Source organism: Oryctolagus cuniculus, chromosome 8 (genome assembly GCF_964237555.1).
Source record: "Oryctolagus cuniculus chromosome 8, mOryCun1.1, whole genome shotgun sequence".
NCBI lineage: Eukaryota > Metazoa > Chordata > Mammalia > Lagomorpha > Leporidae > Oryctolagus > Oryctolagus cuniculus.
The window spans coordinates 24,228,117-24,249,505 of NC_091439.1; the positions used below are offsets into that span (position 1 = coordinate 24,228,117).

At 42.8% G+C, this 21,389-nt stretch overlaps 1 protein-coding gene across 6 annotated transcripts in view; it reads left to right on the top strand.

Moving 5' to 3' along the window:
• MGAT4D (MGAT4 family member D) overlaps nucleotides 1-21,389 on the top strand; it is an 87,201-nt gene that overhangs the window by 13,490 nt on the left and 52,322 nt on the right. For 2 of the 6 annotated variants that reach the window (XM_051819467.2, XM_008267421.4), the window contains exon 1: nucleotides 140-310. The exons of 3 other annotated variants lie outside the window; for them this stretch is intronic. In XM_051819467.2, the coding sequence (XP_051675427.2) occupies nucleotides 217-310 (94 nt within the window). In that variant the 5' untranslated portion in view covers nucleotides 140-216. Of the gene's footprint in view, nucleotides 1-139; nucleotides 348-21,389 lie in introns of those variants that run through there. One more of the 6 variants, XM_051819471.2, reaches the window with a different exon arrangement.

The window sequence follows — 21,389 nt, forward strand, 5'->3', positions numbered from 1 at the left end:
TGAATTTGGTAAGGCACTGGTTCTTGCCAACAGCCAAGGTAGTGCTCAGGGAGACAAAAGGCTTTCTATAGGAAGGGAGCTCCCAAGGGCGGTGTGCTGGGGACCCCAGCGACTGTGCGGGCAGAAGGGCGCGCGTGCAGGGTCGCGGGCACTGCGCGCTCAGCCTATGGTGCCAGGAGCCACCCAGAGCCCGCCGCCCGCCGCCCGGCCAGCGCCATGAGGTCCAAGCGCGTGAACTTGCTGATCTGCCTCATCGCCTTCGTGCTCTTCACCTTCTCCTGTTTCTGCATCTCCAGGATGACTCAGATTAGTAAGCGGCGGTGGCTTCTGCGGTGCTCCCGGAGCGTGTGAGGGGCGGGGTCTGAGTAGGGGGAGGCATGGGACCCTAGCTGCGGTTGCCTGCCCACACTTGGGGAGACCCGCGTCGGGGCTTTACTGGCGCGGCGCCCACGCCCGCGTCCGGCCGGCGGTTGAGCGGTAACGGCTGCTCTTGGGCGCTCCAGGCGCGGGTAACGAGGCGGCCCGCAGGGTCCTCCTGGCCGCTTCTGGCCTCCGCGACCCTTTCTTGTCGGGTTCCAGCGCCTGGTCTGTGTCCCGCTCTCCCTTGCTCCTCTCGTTCTTCCTTCTTCCCCATAGTCTCCAGAAACGGGTAAAAGTCTGAATTCAAGAACTGCTACCGGCGCCAACATCTTTTCCCTGCGACGTCTGGGAGGTTTTATTGAACCGCACTAAAAAACTTGAAAAAAAATTTTTTTTTTTTTGTGAAGCCGATAGAGGGGAGGCCTGACTGACGCCAGCTGGCTCGTCACCTGCACTTTGTGGAAGGCACCGCAGTCCTTGCCTTGGGGCACCGACACATGCCAAGGCTGTGTCAGCACAGGTGTAGCAAACAAAATGAAAGGTTGCTCAGCTAAATCGGAATTCCAGAGAAACGACGAATATGGCTTCAGTACTAAAAACTTATGTAGGACTGACTCTCCTAAAGGGTTCTTCTTTTTTTGTTTTTGTCTGAAATTGAAATCTCAGTGCCCTGCAGTTTGTCCTACAGCTTTAGATGTCCATCTCGTTAACGTTTTAGTGTTCATGTAGTTGCAGTTTCAAATTTTCGGCTTAGAAAGCCTATAAATTACTAACTCAGCCTTCAAAGACTGCCCTTAGGTTGTTTTAGATTAAATTTTCATTTTTTAAAAATTGCGTCCATTTGTGACTTAAGTGCACACACAAGCTAATCTTGTTGAAATTCATATTTGGAAGGGGATTTGTGCAATTTTGTTGCGTGCACCACATCTGCATCCTCACTCGTGTCGAAAATTAGAAATTTATGGTATCTATGAGAGTTCTGTTAATCTTTAAGAGTTTTATAAACCTTTGCTCTTCATTTGCTTTTTTTAATGAAATCTTTTTTAAAAATTTATTTATTTGAAAGAGTTACACAGAGAAAGAAGGAAAGGTAGAGAAAAAAAGGTCTTCTATCGGCTGGTTCACTCCTCAGATGGCCGCTACAGCCAGAGCTGTGCCGATCTGAAGCCAGGAGCCAGGAGCTTCCTCTGGGTCTCCCACGTGGACACAGGGGCCCAAGGACTTGGACCATGTTCCACTGCCCTCCCAGGTCACAGCAGAGGGCTGGATCAGAAGTGGAGCAGCTGGGATGGGTCCTATATGGGATGCTGACACCACAGGCAGCTTTACCCGCTCTGCCATGGTGCCAACCCCTCTTCAGTTTCTAAAAAGAAAATTGCCCAATTGTGTTTGAATTTATTTTAGAATAACAAATAATGAACACATTTTATAACAAAATAGTTGTTTATGATTAGCAAGTAAAATGTGAACTTTCATATTAATTTTGAAAGGTAATTTAGAAATGTAGCTCATAAGAAATTTTATTTTTCTTTTCAATTTCTGGGCTTTTTGTTATTTTTATAGAAATAAATTCTTTCTGGAAAGGCAGGGAAACAGAGAAAGAGAGATCTCCTATCTAGTTCACTCCTCAGATGCCTGCGATAGCCAGCATTGTGCCCAAGCCAGGAGGTAGGGAATCCATCTGCATCTCCCACATGGGTGGCAGGAACCCGACTACTCCAGCCACCATGTGCTGCCTCCGGGAGCACATTCGTGGAAAGCTGGAATCAGGAGTGGAGGTAGGACTGAAACCCAGGCCCTCCAATATGGGCTATGGGCATCCCAAGCATTGTCTAAACCACTAACCAACAACCACCCCTCTGGGCTTTTAATATTTAGGCTTAGATTCAGAGCATATTTATTTAAAATATTAAAAAGTTAAAAAGAATTTCATAATATATTTTCTAAAACCATAGGGTATAATTTTAATGCAAACAAGTGTGTCTTTCCTGTAGAAACATGGTTTCAAATTCAAGCAAGAACTTTGGAGACCATATGAACAATGCCTACCTCGCATATGAATTCACCCGCATAGCTACTATATGTATATTTTTAATTGAACATTCTGAGATCAGTACTTCTATGAAAGCGTCCACTAGTCTGATCAGATTCTCCTCTTAAACCATACTTTTCCAGGGCATAGTGCCTGGGTTTGAGTCCTAGCTCTGCTCCCGACTCCAGCTTACTGCCAGTGCACACCCTGGGAGGCAGCAGGTGATGGCTCAAGTATTTGGGTCCCTGACACCCATCTGCGAGACTCAGATTGGGTTCTGTGCTCCTGACTTCAGCTTTGTCCAGCCCTGGCTGTAAGAAGCATTGAGGAGTGAACCAACAGGTGGGAAATCAATCTCTCTCTCTCTCTGGCTCTCTGCCTTTCAAATAATAAACAAGCTTACACTGCCATAAGCAGTTTTTTTTAAATGATTTTCTTTTGTTTTCAAGATTTATTTTATTTTTTTGAAAAGCAGAATGACAGAGAGGGAGAGACGGAGATCTTCCATCTGCTGGTTCATTCCCCAAATAGCCACAATAGCCTGGGCTGGCTCAGGTGGAAGCTCAGAAGTCCATCTTGGGTGGCAGGGGCCAAACCAATTGAGCCATCTTCAGTTGCTTTCCCAGGCACATGAGCCAGGGAGCTGGATCAGAAGTGGAGCAGCCAGGACTTGAACTGTCATGCTGATTTGGGATTCCAGTGTTGCAAGTGACAGCTGAACCTGCTGCACCAGAACACTGGCCCCAGGTTTTTAATGCTATTCTAGGTCAGCCTCATTTTTTTTTAAATCAAGCCCTAAATATACTAATTGAGATCTGAATAATACATTGAGTCAAATTCTTTAGTATCACGTCCAACACTAATCTTTTTTTGAAACTTGTTTTTTGAGATTTTATCATAATTTTCAATATATACATCTGTCATTTTTTATTTCTTCCTACTACTATTTTACCCTATGTTTATACTTTTTATTAATTGTATTTCTCCATCTCCTTACCAAACTGCAACTAGGATAACTTACTTCTTACTTATTTTTGAACTTTAGTTTTTACTTTTTATGACTCCAAGCAACAAATATTCAAGTAGCCTTGTTTTCCTGTGGTTTATTCATTGTAAGTTCTGCAAAGAATTTTGTGGTAGACAAAGTTACTCATTTCAGGAACTCCTATTATTTGTCCAAGTGCTGTAGCATCAGGCAATATATTTTAGAAATTTGAATATGGTTAGTAAGCTGTTTTTAAAAAGAAAAAGGTTTATTTATTTATTTGAAAAGCAGAGTTAGAGAGAGAAAGAGAGACAGAGAGACTGAGAGATCTTCCATCCACTGGTTCACTCCCCAAATGGCCACAACTCCTGGCTGACCCAAAGCCAGGAGCAAGGCATTTCTTCCAGGTCCCCAAGGTGGGTGCAGGGGCCTAAGCACTTGAGCCATCGTCTACTACTTTCCCAGGTGCATTAGCAGGGAGCTGGATTGGAAGTAGAGCAGCCAAGAGCCTTAAACCAGTGCCATATGGGATGCCAGAGCTGCCAGCGCTGCAAGCAGTGGCTTTCATGTTATGCCACAGTGCCAGCCCCAGTATGGTTAATATTCTTAGAGTGAAAATGCAGACTTTGAGATGCATACAGTCATTTTGGTGAACTTTCTAATTATAATCAGGACAAAGAATTTCTTTCCTCAAAGTATTTATATTCCTATCATTCATATATTCAAGTTACAAAAATGAGACATTCTTCTTTATTTATTTATTTTTTTTGACAGGCAGAGTGGACAGTGAGAGAGAGAGAGAGACAGAGAGAAAGGTCTTCCTTTACCATTGGTTCACCCTCCAATGGCCGCTGCCGCCGGTGCGCTGTGGCCGGCGCACTGCGCTGATCTGAAGGCAGGAGCCAGGTGCTTCTCCTGGTCTCCCATGCGGGTACAGGGCTCAAGCATCTGGGCCGTCTTCCACTGCACTCCCGGGCCACAGCAGAGAGCTGGACTGGAAGAGGAGCAACCGGGACAGAATCCAGCGCCCCGACCGGGACTAGAACCCTGTGTGCCGGTGCCGCAGGTGGAAGATTAGCCTATTGAGCCATGGCGCCGGCCTGAGACATTATTCTTAAGAGTGAAATAGTCTAGGGGCCGGCGCTGTGGTGCAGCGGGTTAACGCCCTGACCTGAAGCACCGGCATCCCATGTGGGCACCAGTTCTAGTCCCAGATGTTCCTCTTCCAATCCAGCTCTCTGCTATGGCCCGGGAGTGCAGTGGAGGATGGCCCAGGTGCTTGGGCCCTGCAACCCATGGGAGACCAGGATAAGCACCTGGCTCCTGCCTTAGGATAGGCGCGGTGCGCTGGCCGCAGCCCGCCGGCCGCGGCAGCCATTGGAGGGTGAACCAACGGCAAAGGAAGACCTTTCTCCCTGTCTCTCTTTCTCACTGTCCACTCTGCCTGTAAAAATATATATATATATATGTATATATATATATAAAACCAGTTCTATACTGAGATCTTTTTGTATCAACAAAAGAAACACAGGCTTAATTTTGTTTCTGGAGTAGTGTATTGTAAAGCATCAAAATTAAAGATAATCCCAGTGTTTTAAACTTGAACTATAATTATAGTTCTTATTAATGAAAATTTGGGAGTACTTTTTAGACATATAGTCATTCTTAGTTCTTTATTCTTTCTCACTTTTTAGAATTAATTGTTATAAGTAGATAACCATTTTATATCTTTCTATAAGCTCATAGTATTATAATTCATTACTTTATTTAAAAAAAGAAGAAAGTGCCGTGAGACCAAATCAAAAGGAGACTAAATCCATGACTACACAGAGTGTAATTTATTAGGGGTTTATGAACAGAAGCTTCCTTTGGTTCCACAAAGCAGAAGAACCCCCATTCCCCAAGGCATCAGGAAGGATTTACATGCTTGTCTAACCAAAGGTGGCCCATGGCCAACCAGAGTGCATCTGATTTTCTCAAGAAATAGTGACAGATTGGCTGCAATTAAGGGACATTCCTGGCATCAGTGTCAGGCACTAAACACTTGGTAGACTGCCTTGATAACTTATTCTCTGCCCCCCCACCCCCCTGCCCAGAGCTCCCAGCTCCTTTATTTTTTTTTCCAAAGAAATTTTTATTTAAGGAATATAAATTTCATAAGTACAACTTTAGGAATATAGTTATTCTTGCCACCACACCTGCCTTCCCACCCACACTCCCAACCCTCCTCCTCCTCCCTTATCCCTTCAAGTCCCGTTCTCCATTAAGATTCATTTTTCAATTAACTTTGTGCACAGAAGACCAACTCTATACTAAGTAAAGATTTCAACAATTTGCACACACACACACAAATACAAAACTATTTGAGAACACATTTTACAGTTAACTCTCATAATACAACTCATCGAGGAGAGAGGTCCTACATGGGAAGTTAGTGTACAGTGACTCCTATTGTTGATTTTTAAAAGATTTTTATTTATTTATTTATTTGACAGGCAGAGTTACAGACAGTGAGAGAGAGAGAGAGAGAGAGAGAGAAAGGTCTTCCTTCCGTTGGTTCACCCCCAAAATGGCCGCTATGGCTGGTGCACTGTGCCAATCCAAAGCCAGGAGCCAGATGCTTCCTCCTAATTGTCTCAGATGCTCTCTCTTTTGGAACCACATTGGGTCCAAGTAAATGAATAACAAAGTAACCTGCTAATACTCAGTCACTGTTCTTCTGCTCTTCTTTTCATGCCTGGGTGAATTTCTTACCTTCTCTAGACATCCCACACCATTCCATACAGTGTGCGTATATGGTGGTGTCTTCTTAATCTGCCGTGTGTTTCTCTGCCTTTTGCCACCTGGCAAAATTCCACCTATTCCTTACAGTTCTCAAATAGTCTTCCTTTTCCAAAATCTTTCCTGTCACCCTCCCCTACTCTTTAGTTCTCCTTAAAAGTTCATTCATGTGTCCCCGTGCCTGTGGCACTTGGAATATAGTTCCACTTTACCAATTATAATTGTTTCAACATATGCTCCTATCCCCCATCCTGTGCAACTCAACTGTCAGTCACTTAAAGCAGGAACCTGACTTGCTCCATGCTTGTTTCCCTATAGATAGCACAGGTACTCCCTGGGAGAAAGAAAGACTAGCTCACCAGGCTTCTCCTTACTGGAGGTGGGTAGTGAACAAACTAGGTCAGGTCAAGTCAGATCACGTCCATGTTGTATTGGACTTGGTACTATCAAGACAAATAGTGCAGACTTTATTCAGGAAGCTTTCATGGACCATTTGCAATTCCTGAGTAGCATTTCCAGAAGATAAATCGTGGATTGGAGTTGAGAGACCAATTAAGACTAATTATAATACTGTAGCTAAAGGCAATAAAACCTGCACTATAAGTCATATCAATGATGAGTCAGATGGGGTGAACAGATGGGGCTGGTTGCTTGTGATTGTGGGAGGCTTGTGTGCTGGGACTGTGAAAAAACAGGCTACATGGGAGGACTCAGGTTGTGGCTGGGACTTTGGGCAGTCACTGTGAGAAGCTCCACACAGACAGGGCTCCCTGGTTACCTGGCAAGGGACATTGTTGGGGAATCTGAGCCTACACTGAGGACCACACAGATTTTTTTGTGTGGTCATTGTGGCAGAGCAGACAAATAATATATGCATCAGTGCTAGTGCCCAGGCACTGGTCTCCTTTGAGGAGATGAGCTCAGCTGAATCTATGCCAACAGACAAGAACAAACCTCCCCTCTGACTAAAAAAAAGATTTACCATTGCAAACCTGGGTGTATTACCTCAAGACACACCCTTCATCCTGGAAAATTGAACAGAGCTCCTTGGCCACACCCAAAACATGCCTCTAGGTATTCCCTGAAAGCAGACACTCCACTAATCAACTCAGATATCTAAAGATAAAAGCCACCACAGCAGGGGGGTGGAGAGGACAAAGAAGAAACCAACAAGTATCTCCACAAATGCCGAATAACAAACACACCAATTCAAGAAACAAGAATAAGGAAGACCACATGACACCCCCAAAAGAACACACAACACTTCAGTACTAGATTGTGAAGATGATGAGATTGAAGAAATACCAGAAATGTAGTTGAAAAAATTGATCATAGGATTACATGCATGAACTAATGAAATCCATACATGACATGAAAAAATTTATCCTACAAAGTTGAGATCTTAAAGAGAAATCAAAATGAAATCTTGGAAATGAAGAATTCAATAGAACAAATGAAAAATGCAGTGGAAAGCCTAAAATACAGAATCAAGTGAAACCAAAGAAAGAATATATGACTTAGAAGACAAAGCACAGGAAATTATACAGTCAGACCAAACACAAGAAGAAGTTAGAAAACTATAAAACACTGTTGGTAATCTACAAGATAGTATCAAACGACCCAACATACTGATTCTAGGAGTTCCTGAAGGCATGGAAAGATAGAAAGGTTTAGAAGGACTTTTTAGTGAAATAATAATAGAAAATTTCTCTAATTTGGAGAAAGAAAGGGACATCCAAGTACAGGAAGCACAGAGAACTCCTAATAGGCATGACCCCAAAAGATCTTCACCACAACACATTGTAATCAAACTCTCCACAGTAAAACATAAAGAAAAGATTCTAAAATGTGCACAAGAGAAATGCCAGATTACTATCAGAGGATCCCTAATTAGACTCATAATGGACTTCTCATCTGAAACCCGACAGGCTAGAAGAGAATGAGGAGATAGATTCCAAATCTTAAGAGAAAAGAATTGTCAACCCAGAATACTATACACTGCAAAGCTCTCATTAATGAATGAAGGGGAAATAAAGACCTTCCATGACAAACAGAAACTGAAAGAATTTGTCACCACCCATCTAGCTCTGTAAGAGATGCTTAAGGATGTGCTGCACACAGAAGCACAGAGCCATAGTCATCATTACAAAAGAAGGTAAAAGAAGAATATCTCCAAGTAAAAGTACAAAGGAAATCCAAAGTTAAAAAAAAGAAATATTTGAAGCCAGTGCTGTGGCACAGTAGGTTAATCCTCTGCCTATGGTGCCTTCATTCAGTATGGGTGCCAGCTCTAGTCCTGGCTGCTCCTCTTCTGATCCAGGTCCCTGCTATGGCCTGGGAAAGCAGTAGAAGATGGCCCAAGTGCTTGGGCCCCTGCATTCGTATGGGAGACCCAGAGGAAGCTCCTGGCTCCTGGCTGCAGATTGGCTCAGCTCCACCACTGTGGCCATTTAGGGAGTGAACCAGCAGATAGAAGACCTTTCTCTCTGTCTCTTCTTCTCACTGTCTGTAACTCTATCTTTCAAATATAAATAAAATATTTTTAAAAAGGAATATTTATGGGAAAATGTCAAGGCAAAGTTGTTAGTTATCAGTAGTTACCTTGAATGTAAATGGCCTCAACTCTCCAGTTAAAAGATAAAGATTGGCTGGATGAATGGATTAAAAAACAAAACCCATCTATTTGCTGCCTACAAGGAACACATCTCACCGACAGAGATGCATACAGACTGAAAGTGAAAGGATGGAAAAAGATATTCCATGCTAACAGAAACCTAAAAAGAGCTGGTGTAGCCATCCTAATATCAGACAAAATAGATTTTAACACAAAAACTGTTAAAAGAGACAAAGAAGGGCACTATGTAATGATTAAGGGATCAATTCAACATGAAGATGTAACTATTATAAATGTATATGCTCCTAATTTAAAGAAATGTTAAGGGGCGCTGGTGCCTGGAGTGCCAGCATCCCATATGGGCTCTGGTTTGAGTCTTACTGCTCCACCTCCAATCCAGCTCTCTGCTATGGCCTTAGAAAGCAGTAGAAGATGGCCCAAGTGTTTGGGCCCCTGCACACATGTGGGAGACCCAGAAGAAGTTCCTAGCTCCTGGCTTCAGATCAGCTCAGCTCTGACCTTTGTGACCATTTGGAGAATGAACCAGTGGATGGAAGACCTCTCTCTCTCTCTCTCTCTTTTTCTCTCTCTCTCTCTCTGCCTCTCCTTCTCTCTCTGTAATTCTGACTTTCAAAAAAATAAATAAATATTTTTTTAAAAAAAACAAAAGAAATGTTAAGGGACCTAAAGGGAGACAAAGACTCAAATATAATAGTGATGGGGGACTTCAATACTCCACTTTCAGCAATGGACAGGTCAACCAGACAGAAAATCAGCAAGGAAACAGCAGAGTTAATCGACACTATAGACAAAATGGACCTAACAGATATCTACAGAACTTTTCATCCTATAGTTGCAGAATACACATTCTTCTCAGCAGTGCATAGAACTTTCTCTAAGATTGACCATATGCTAGGACATAAAGCAAGTCTCAGCAAATTCAAAAGAGTCAAAATCATACCATGCATCTTCTCAGACCACAGTTCAATGAAGCTGGAAATCAGCAACTCCAGAATCTCTAGGACATATGCAAACACATGAAGTCTGAAGACATGCTCCTGAATGAACAGTGGGTCATAGAAGAAATCAAAAGAGAAATCAAAAAATTTATGGAAACAAATGAAGATGACAATACAACATATCAAAACTTATGGGATACAGCAAAGCAGTGGTAAGAGGAAAGTTTATAGCAGCTGATGCTACATCAAGAAATTGGAAAGGCACCAAATAAATGAGTTTTCAGTGCAACTCAAAGATCTAGAAAAACAGCAGCAAAGCAAATCAAAAGTAGGAGAAGAGAAGTAATTAAAGTTAGAGAAGCAACAAAATTGAAACAAAAAAATACAAAAGATCAGCAAAATGAAGAGCTCATTTTTTGAAAAAATAAACAAAATCGACACACCCTTGGCCCAAGTAACCAAAAAAGGAGAGAGAAGACCCAAATCAATAAAATTAGAGATGAAAAAGGATATGTAACAACAGACACCACAGAAATAAAAACAATCATCAGAAATTACTACAAAGAGCTGTATGCTAACAAACTGGGAAACCCAGAAAAAATGGATAGATTCTACGGAAGTGAAATTGACAATTTGAGAAGCAATGACCTGAATAGCTCTTGTATTGATTGTCAAGGAACAGTTTTATTTTTCTCTTCTTCATACTGTTTGTTGAACTCTTTACTTAACCTAGAGTTAATTTTATGTGTATAAAGTCAATTGAAAATAAAAAAATACTGAATGCAAAAAGTAAAAAGAATGAAATATTCCACTGATTGGGTTTGTGTTGAAAAAAACATTGTTGGTATTGTGGATTAAGTTAAGTATATTATTTAAAATTACTTCATGTGTTTCTTTTTACTTTATTTTTTAAAAGATTTTATTTATGTATTTGAGAGGCAGAGTTACAGAGAGGGAGGGACAGAGAGAAAGGTCTTCTATCCGCCAGTCCACTCTCCAGATGACTGCAATGGCTGGAGCTGAGCTGTTTAGAAGCCAGGAGCCAGGAGCTTCCTCTGGGTTTCCCACCAGGGCCTAAGCACTTGGGCCATCTTCTACTGCTTTCCCAAGTCATTACAGAAAGCTGGATCAAAAGAGAAGCAGCCGGGATGCAAAACTGGCACCCCAGGCAGAAGCTTAGCCCACTAAGTCTCAGCGCTGGCCCATCTTCCACTTTTAAAATGAGGCCACGAGAAAATTGAAAGTTATAGATGGAGCTTGCATTTTGGTTCTTCTGGAGAGCATTGTTCTGGACCCTTGCTGTGAGAAGCAAGGATCAGTAGTACTTAGTACCTCACGTGTAAACCTTATTTTAATGAGTTGAGGTCACCCTGGCCCATCACACACACAGACTGGTGTTTGTTTTCACAAATCCTCAAAGAAGGTGTTGAATTGACTCAAATTATCTTCATCACTTATCTCAAACATTTGCAAAATTGTTCCATAATATTTTGTCTCCGCTAAGTACCAAAGTGATTATGCAAAGTAAAATAAGTATTTTAACAGAATACTGACACATCAAATTATCAGGTAAGAATGTACACGTGGCAAATCTAAGATTAGAGATTATGTGTGGGGAGCAATCCGGACTAGACTGAGTTACTGGAATTAAGACTTATTCTATGCATCTGCTCTCCCACAATATGGCGCTGGGAGAGAAGTAAACAGCTTCTGCACAGCTGCCTCCAGTTCAACCAATAAACTGTAGGACTTGCTCCTGATTGGAGGAGAGCAGCGTACTCGGCGTGTGGGCAGCCGAGTTGGGATTGGCAGAGGAGGACTATAAAGGAGGAGAGAGACGGCATGCATCAGGAACATCTAAGGGGAACATCTAGCTGAAGGAACACCTGTGCAGCCCCCGAGAAAGCCGGCCGGCGGTGTGCCGCTCCCCTGCGGAAGTGGGGAAAGCGGCCAGGGGGAACCGCCCTTCCACGGAGGTAGAAGGGACAGTAGCCAACCCGGGAAGAACCAGCAGCAAACCCGGGGAGGGCCGAGCAGACCAAAGAACAGCGCAGGGTCCTGTGTCGTTCCTCCACGAAGAGGGGGAGCGACATAATGGTGCCGTGACTCGGATATGAAGCCTAGGCAGGGTTTAGTGTCGTTCCTCCACGAAGAGGGGGAGCGACATATTGGTGCCGTGACTCGGATAGAAAACCTAGGACGGATAGGAAACTTAGGAGGGAAGAAACGGGAAGAACTGGGAAAATACCGGAGAGAGAGACTAGCAAACAGCCTAGGGAAAAGCCGGACGAAAAGGGTGCCGGAAGAAGCTATTGAAAGCCTAGGCATAGATTCAGATACGGACTACGGGGGGAAGCTGGGAGAAATCTCTAAGGTCGAAAGCGAAAGTGAAAGCTAGAACAAACAGACTCGGATGCGGACTGTGGGGAGAGGCCAGGAGAAATGAGGGAGGAGTATTGTTGGAGGAAAGCTTGGGGAAACATACCGGGTAGAGAAAAATGTTAGGGAAATTGAAGCCGCGGGGGGCAGGCCGAGGCGGAAACGAAAGCCACTTTGGGATTCTCAAGTTAGCCCGGGAATGGGGGGCGAAAAAGTTGAAACCAGAAGCGGAAATGTAAGCCAGATTGGGATCCGTCTGATTAGCCCGGGGAGCAAAGGACGGGAAGCCAAATCGTGGGGCGGAGACGTGAGCTGGGTTGAATTCGCCAGGCTAGCCCGGGGAACTTGGATTGAATGCTAGTGGCGGAGACGCAAGCTACACTGTGTGACTCGCGGAAGCCGCCGCGTGCAGAGAGCACGGGGCGTGAATAGATAGGGAACGGGGCTGGCGCGGGGCCGTGGTGCAGACGCGAAGGGCGTGGAGACCTCGGAGCGCGCGAAGCCAAGCCACGCAAAGCCGGGAAGCCGCGCAGATGAGAGAGGCGCGGGCTGAAGCGGCTCAGCCGGGAAGCCGCCGAGAAGCAGCCTCGGGGCGGGCACCGGGAGGCCGCGGGGATAAGAGAAACAGAAGTTTAGAAGTAAAATGAGAGAAATAGGAATGCTGGAAGATAGAAGTAAAATGGGAGAAATAGGAATGCCCGGAGATAGAGAAATAGAGAAATAGAAAGGCCTCCCCTCAACATGGCAATGAGAAAGCTTGGATTCGGTCTGCCTGATTAAGTGAGGCGATGAGCACCTGCGGGCGGCTAGCAGCTTATGCGCCGCAGGTCACCGAAGACAGGCACGAATTAACATCAGTAAGGCCTCCCCACAATACAACAATTAGGAGGCTTGGATTCGGTCTGCCTGATTAAGGCGGTAAGCACCAGCAAGCGGCTCGACCAGAGTGTGAGCCGCAGGTCACCGAACACAGGCACGCATCAGCGCCTAAAAACCTCCTCACAACATGGCGAAGAGAGGACCCGGATTCGGTTTGCCTGATTGATAGGACTTGTAAGAACCTGTGGCAACTCTAGCAAGCGGAGCAGAGTGTGTGCCACGGGGCACCGAAGACAGGCGCATATCAACGCCAAAAATAAAAAGAAAGGGGGATCTGTGGGGAGCAATCCGGACTAGACTAAGTTACTCGAATTAAGACTTATTCTATGCATCTGCTCTCCCACAATATGGTGCTGGGAGAGAAGTAAACAGCTTCTGCACAGCTGCCTCCAGTTCAACCAATAAACTGTAGGACTTGCTCCTGATTGGAGGAGAGCAGCGTACTCGGCGTGTGGGCAGCCGAGTTGGGATTGGCAGAGGAGGACTATAAAGGAGGAGAGAGACGGCATGCATCAGGAACATCTAAGGGGAACATCTAGCTGAAGGAACACCTGTGCAGCCCCCGAGAAAGCCGGCCGGCGGTGTGCCGCTCCCCTGCGGAAGTGGGGAAAGCGGCCAGGGGGAACCGCCCTTCCACGGAGGTGGAAGGGACAGTAGCCAACCCGGGAAGAACCAGCAGCAAACCCGGGGAGGGCCGAGCAGACCAAAGAACAGCGCAGGGTCCTGTGTCGTTCCTCCACGAAGAGGGGGAGCGACATTATGTCCTTTAACATTTCTTAATGGTTGTTTCTGTAAATAATGCTTCCTTGAGGGAAAACATTTTTTTCATGTTTACAAAATTGATCCCTCAGGGACTGACCTACAATGTAGAAACCCAAATATATTGCATCACCCATGATATATCAATTAGAAACACACAATCCACTTTGTCAAGAGACTACTACCTGGGAAATCCTAATCACATAGAGTTATACTGGTTCAACTACATCCAATGTGAACATTTTCAGATAGTATCTGCTACATGAATATTCAAGTTTCTCTGTATAGTTGCAGATCTTTTGATTAAAGCATGATTCAGTTTAGTGATTAGGAATCACTAAAATCAGTTCTTACGCTGACAGGTTCATTCATGATATTCTCTGAGCATGTATTTGTGTGTAAGAGCTGCATGTCAGTCACTAAGGGCACTGGGAATTTAGTAGTAAAGAAAGATTTTACATTCTAGAGAGTTCTAGAGATAGACATAAAGACAGTAAATGTAAGAAGTCATAAGTGATTTTTAGAAAGATAAAAAGGATAATGGAGAAAATGTACTGCTTTTTATAGGATGGCAGATGAGTGAATGAAATTAGGGAGCTTCAGCCACCACAGTACCCGGGGGATGAACAGTCTCTGCCAGTCACATTGCAAGAGCCGAAGCCTAAGACAGGAGAATGTTTGGTTATGTGAGGAACAGCCAGGAGGCCAGGGTGGCTGGAGCTTCCCCCTCACCCCACCCACAGAGGCAGGGAGGACAAGAAATGAGGCCACAGCAAAACCCAAAGTCAGATCACGTAGAGGATTGACAGTCATGGTAAGGACTTTAGTTATTTTCCTCAAGTGTGATGAGGAATCTCCTGGGGTTTTGGACAGGGGAGTGACGTTCAATTCTTGCCGCAGTTATTTACACGTTTACTCTTATACATAAAAGGCAGATAAATGAAAAGTCAGTATGTCAACCCAAATACATCACCATTACTTTGATAGTTTTATATTTAATCTTAACTTTTAACAATCCATCTGAAATTTATTGTCATCCAAGTTGTGTATTTACTGTTTATTCCACCAAAATTGTTAACCAATTTCTATGCTTTCTCTGTTAATTGAAGTACCATTTTCCCATATTTTTATGTTTCTAACAGGTCTTGCTTAGGTATTTTTCTACTTGACTAACAAAGAATTGTTCTACTGTACAATATGGTGACTATAAGAATGACAGTGTGTTGTATTTTTTTTTAATTACTGAGAGTAGATTTTAAATATTCTAATCACAAAAAACAAGCATGTCGGGTAATGGATGTAGCCATTCCACATTTGTACAATTTTATTTTTAATAAAAGGAAGGGAAAAAGAATTGTTATGTTGTTTTGTTTTCATCATAAATCATACATTTTTTCAGTATAAAATGAACCATATTATCCAACTGAATGCATTATTTCCCTAGAGAATTGTGTGTAACACTTACATGGTAAAGTGAGAACAAAACAGACATAAATTTGGAAACATATAAAGCAAAGCATTAGTGATGTCATCTTTACCAATATGATTATGAATGATTTATTTCTTTTATTGTACCTTTTCTAAATTTTTAACCTAGTTTTGCTTTTCTAATGAGGAATTGAAATGTTTTAACAAACCATGGTTAGAAGACGCTTTGTGCTCTTATTTTCTATGGGTCATATCCTAGATCCTTTGGAGTGATATTAGAATAAGGTTCAGATGTGTTAATGTTAGCAAGTGCACAAAACAACCGATGGTTTCAGTGATATGGTGGCTGGTGTGGCGCTCTCCTCTGTATTTTCAGTGGAGGTTTTGGTTTTCTTTCATCTTGTTGCCTTCTGCAGGGCATTGTCTACATCTGCAGGGCCCAGAGTGCATCACTTCTATGTACATCTCACCAACAGGAGGGTAAAGGAATGGTAAACCTCGCCTCTTTAAGTGTAGGATCTAAAAGGTGCTTACAAGAACTTTGTTGCACAGGATGAAATTTAATTCACTTGGGCAGTCATGCAACCAGTTGAAAATTCTACGGCTATAAAGTGGAAGGGGCTGACTATGAATATCTACTAGAAATTTCTAGCTTCAGTGGCCTCCAGAGGTAGAACTGTCTCCAAGTGCTGTCTGACTGCAGACACTGCCTAGAGAAGGTGAAAGAAGGAGAAGGATCAAGAGGAAGGGGAGCCACCTGAGGATGCCTGAAGAGAAAAGTTGCCCCTCTGTCTCTCCAATACTATGCTTTGTGATCCTTTGGTACCTCCAGTTGAATCTCTATCCTTGGGTTCCTAGGGAACTCTACTTTGTCTTGTCCTATTGCTATTTTTTGGTGGAGGCAAGGAAACAGAAGACAGCTCTGAGGGGGAATATGTGACCAATTACCATTTACTGCAAAGTCACAATTTATATTTCTGTAACTGTTAATGATCAGAACACTAACAATATAAATAAGACTTTGAGATCTTATTTACATCTATTTTTACCTTTTCGATTTATTTATGTATTTATTCATTTGTTTGAAAGCCAGAGTTACAAAGAGAGACCCAGAGGAAGAGTCAGAGATCTTCCACCCACTGGTTCATTCCCCAAATGGCCAGAACTGCCAGGGCTGGGCCAGGCTGGAGCCAGAAGTCAGGAGCTTCATCCAGGTCTCCCACATGGATGCAGAAACATGGATGCACTTGAGCCATCTTCTGCTGTTTTCCCAGGTGCCTTAGATGGGAACTGGATGGGAAATGAAGCAGCTAAGACATGGACAAGTGCCCATACGGGATGCCAGTGTTGCAGGAAGCGGCCTAACTCACCATGCCACAATGCCAGCCTCTAAACCTAATATATTTTTAAATGATTAGAAATATTCTTTGTGCATCTATGTTCATCAAAAATATGGGGCTGTTCTTTTCTTTTCTTATAGTGCCATTATCTGACTTTGGTATCATGTTATTACTAACCTTGTAAAATGTGTTTTAAATTGTACTTCTTCAATTTGGAGAGGAGATTTTGAGAAGAATTGATATTCTAATTTATTTTTTTATTTAGTAAATATAAATTTACAAAGTACAGTTTATGGATTACAATGGCTTCCCCCCAACAATTTCCCTCCTACTCGCACCCCTCCCATCTCCCGCTCCCTCTCCCATTCCATTCACATCAAGATTCATTTTCAATTATCTTTATATACAGAAGATCGATTTAGTATATATTAAGTAAAGATTTCATCAGTTTGCACCCACACAGAAACACAAAAGTGTAAAATACTGTTTCAGTACTAGTTATAGCATTACTTCACATTGGACAACACACTAAGGACAGATCCCACATGAGAAGTAAATACACAGTGACTCCTGTTGTTGAATTAACAAATTGACACTCTTGTTTATGGCGTCAGTAATCTCCCTAGGCTCTAGTCATGAGTTGCCAAGGCTATGGAAGCCTTTTGAGTTCGCCGCCTTCGATCTTATTCCAACAGGGTCATAGTCAAAGTGGAAGTTCTCTCCTCCCTTCAGAGAAAGGTACCTCCTTCTTTGATGGCCCCGTTCTCTCCACTGGGATCTCACTCGCAGAGATCTTTCATTTAGGTCTTCTTCTTCTTCTTTTTTTTTGCCAGAGTGTCTTGGCTTTCCATGCCTAAAATACTCTCATGGGCTCTTCAGCCAGATCCGCATGCCTTAAGGGCTGATTCTGAGGCCAGAGTGCTGTTTAGAACATCTGCCATTCTATGAGTCTGCTGTGTATCCTGCTTCCCATGATGGATCGTTCTCTCCCTTTTTGATTCTATCAGCTAGTATTAGCAGACACTAGTCTTGTTTGTGTGTGTGATCCCTTTGACTCTTAGACCTATCAGTGTGATCAATTGTGAATGGAAATAGATCACTTGGACTAGTGAGATGGCATTGGTACATGCCACCTTGATGGGATTGTATTGGAATACCCTGACAGGTTTCTAACTCCACCATTTGGGGCAAGTCCGATTGAGCATGTCCCAAATTGTACTTCTCCTCCCTCTCTTATTCCCACTCTTATATTTAACAGGGATCACTTTTCAGTTAAAATTTAAACACCTAAGAATAATTGTTTGTTAATCACAGAGTTCAACCAATAGTACTAGAACAAAAAAAATACTAAAATGGATAAAGTATTACATTGTACATCAACAGTCAGGACAAGAGCTGATCAAGTCACTGTTTCTCATAGTGTCCATTCCACTTTAACAGGTTTCCCCTTTTGTGCTCAGTTAGTTGTCACCGATCAGGGAGAACATATATTTGTCCCTTTGGGACTTGCTTAATTCACTCAGCATAATGTTTTCCAGATTCCTCCATCTTGTTGCAAATGACTGGATTTCATTCTTTTTGAATGCTGTATAGTATTCTATAGAGTACATGTCCCATAATTTCTTTATCCAGTCTACTGTTGATGGGCATTTGGGTTGGTTCCAGGTCTTAGCTATTGTGAATTGAGCTGCAATAAACATTAAGGTGCAGACAGCTTGTTTGTTTGCCAATTTAATTTCCTTTGGGTAAATTCCAAGTAGTGGTATGGCTGAGTTGTATGGTAGGGTTATATTCAGGTTTCTGAGGAATCTCCAGAATGACCTCCGTAGTGGCTTGACCAGTTTGCATTCCCACCAACAGTGGGTTAGTGTCCCTTTTTCCCCACATCCTCTCCAGCATCTATTGTTGGTAGATTTCTGAATGCGAGCCATTCTAACCAGGGTGAGGTGAAACCTCATTGCGGTTTTGATTTGCATTTCCCTGATTACTAGTGATCTTGAACATTTTTTCATGTGCCTGTTGACCATTTGGATTTCCTCTTTTGAAAAATGTCTACTGAGGTCCTTGGCCCATCTCTTAAGTGGGTTGTTTGTTTTGTTGTTGTGGAGTTTCTTGATCTCTTTGTAGATTCTGGTTATTAACCCTTTATCTGTTGCATAGTTTGCAAATATTTTTTCCCATTCTGTCGATTACCTCTTCATTCTCCTGAATGTTTCTTTTGCAGTACAGAAACTTCTCAATTTGATGCAATCCCAATAGTTAATTTTGGTTTTGGCTGCCTGTGCCTCCAGGGTTTATTCTAGGAAGTCTTTGCCGGTACCTATATCTTGCAGGGTTTCTCCAATGCTCTCTAACAATTTGATGGTGTCAGGTCGTAGATTTAAGTCTTTAATCCATGTTGAGTGAATTTTTGTGTAAGGTGAAAGGTAGGGGTCTTGCTTCATGATTCTGAACATGAAAATCCAATTTTCCCAGCACCATGTATTGAATAGACTTGTCCCTTAGCAAATCTTTTAAAAACCAGTGCCATGTAATTAGGTGCATATACATTGATAAAAGTTATATCTTCCTGTTGAATTGATCCCTTAATCATTATATAATGCCCCTCTTTGTCTCTCTTAACAGTTTTTGTGTTAAAGTTTATGTTGTCCGATATTAAGATGGCTACTCCCACTCTTTTTTCATTCCTTTTGGCATGGTATATCTTTTTTCTGCCTTTCACTTTCAGTCTGTATGCATCTTTGTTGGAAAGATGTGTTTCTTGTAAGCAGCAAATAGATGGAGTTTGTTCCTTAACCCAATCAGCCAATCGGTGTCTTTTCACTGGACAGTTCAGGCCACTAACATTCAATGTGACTATTGATAAGTAGTAACTTTGCCCTGCCATTTGCCAAAGATATTTTCCAATATATGCTTTGAATTCCCTGTCATCTTTTGTTGTGAGGTTTCCTTCCTTTACCTTCTTTCATATTGATGACCGTGTTTCTGTGTTTCTCTGTGTAACACATCTTTAAGCATCTTTTGCAGGACTGGATGAGTGGTGACAAATTCTTTCAATTTCTGTTTGCTAGGAAAGGTCTTTATTTCACCTTCATTCACAAATGAGAGCTTTGCAGGATGTAATATTCTGTGCTGGCAGTTTTTCTATCTTAGTACCTGGGCTATGTCTCGCCATTCTCTTCTAGCTTGTAGGGTTTCTGACGAGAAGTCTGCTGTGAGTCTAATTGGAGATCCTCTAAGAGCAATCTGACGTTTCTCTCTTGCACATTTTAGAATCTTTTCTTTATGTTTCACTGTGGTGAGTTTGATTTCAACGTGTCATGGTGAGGATCTCTTTTGGTCGTGTTTATTAGGGGTTCTATGAGCTTCCTGTACTAGGATGTCTCTGTCCTTCTCCAAACCTGGAAAGGTCTCTGCTAGTATCTCACTAAAAAGGCCTTTTAATCCTTTCTCCCTCTCCATGCCTTCAGGAACTCCTAGAACCCGAATGTTTGGTTTTTTAATAGTATCCTGTATATTCCCAACAATATTTTTTAGATTTCTAATTTCTTTTTCTTTTCTTTGGTTTGACTGTATACTTTCCTGTGCTCTGTCTTCTAAGTCCGATATTCTCTCTTCTGTTTCACTGACTCTGTTTTTAAGGCTCTCTAATGTGTTTGTCATTTGATCTATTGAGTTCTTCATTTCATTTTGATTTCTCTTCACTATCACACTTTCCTGTTCTACTAGTTTCTGCGTTTCATTTTGATTCCTCCTTAAGATTTCATTTTCTCGAAGGAGATTTTCTATCCTGTCCAGTAAGGAATTCCGTACCTCAAGCATTTGTTTTTGAAAATTTCTAAATGTTCTTATCATAAATTTTTTGAAATCCGTGTCTTGCATTTCTTCCATCTTATCATTTTCATAATCTTGGTTTGGGGTGTCTTGTTCATTTGGGGGTGTCATAATGTCTTCCTTGTTCTTGTTTCCTCTGTTTTTGCGTTTGTTGCTTGGCATTTTGGAGATATCTTTGGATTCTTCTTCCCTTGCTGTGGTGTTTTATCTTGTTATACTATGACTGTATTAAGTGGACTATCTGCTTTTGATGGAGCCTTAGACACTTAAGATGGGTGTGGCCTGAGAGCTCTGTTTGGTTCCTCAGGGTTAAGGGTATGCCAAAGGTGACATTCCCAGGTTAGGCCTGGTAAATCTCTCTCTCTTTCTTTTTTTGATTCAAAAAGGAAGTAATTCCGCACAGCTGAACAGAATTGGAGGTAGTTAGCAGGCGAATGATATACCCACAGGAGCCAGAGATCGGAAGCTCTTTCCCAAGGACCACACAGGGAATCTCTTCTGCCCTCAGTGTGGGCTCAAATTCTCCTGCAGTCTCCCACTGGGTTGCCAAGGTTACCAAATTGTAGTCTCTGGAGAGTACTCACGTGAATTCCATAAGTTCTCTCCCCCACCGTCTCTTTTTTCACAGTCTCAGTTCATTAGCACTACACATTCACTAGGTCCTAATCTCCTGTTATTTCACCGCCCCCCTGAGTCAGGTGTTTCTGCTAGGCTGAGGGCCGGTACAGACCTGAGGTTGCCCCACTTATGACGTATGTCCAAAATGGCACCTGCTCTGTGTCTTGCTTGCCTTTGAGAGGTGAGCAGAGAGAGAAACTCGTGTCCGTATCGGTCACTTTTTTTTTTCCTCTCTCTTCTAGTTAGCCTGGTGAACTTTTCCCCACGAGGTTCAAGCCTCATTCCTTCTAGTCTCCTCTTTCTGCTTGCCCGCCAGTGTCTTAGGCTATTGAGGTTTGGCTCACCTCATGTTCCAGCACTGGTGTGTTGATTCTGCCACTGGTGTTCCAAACTGTGGGACACTATGCTCTCCACGCAGGTC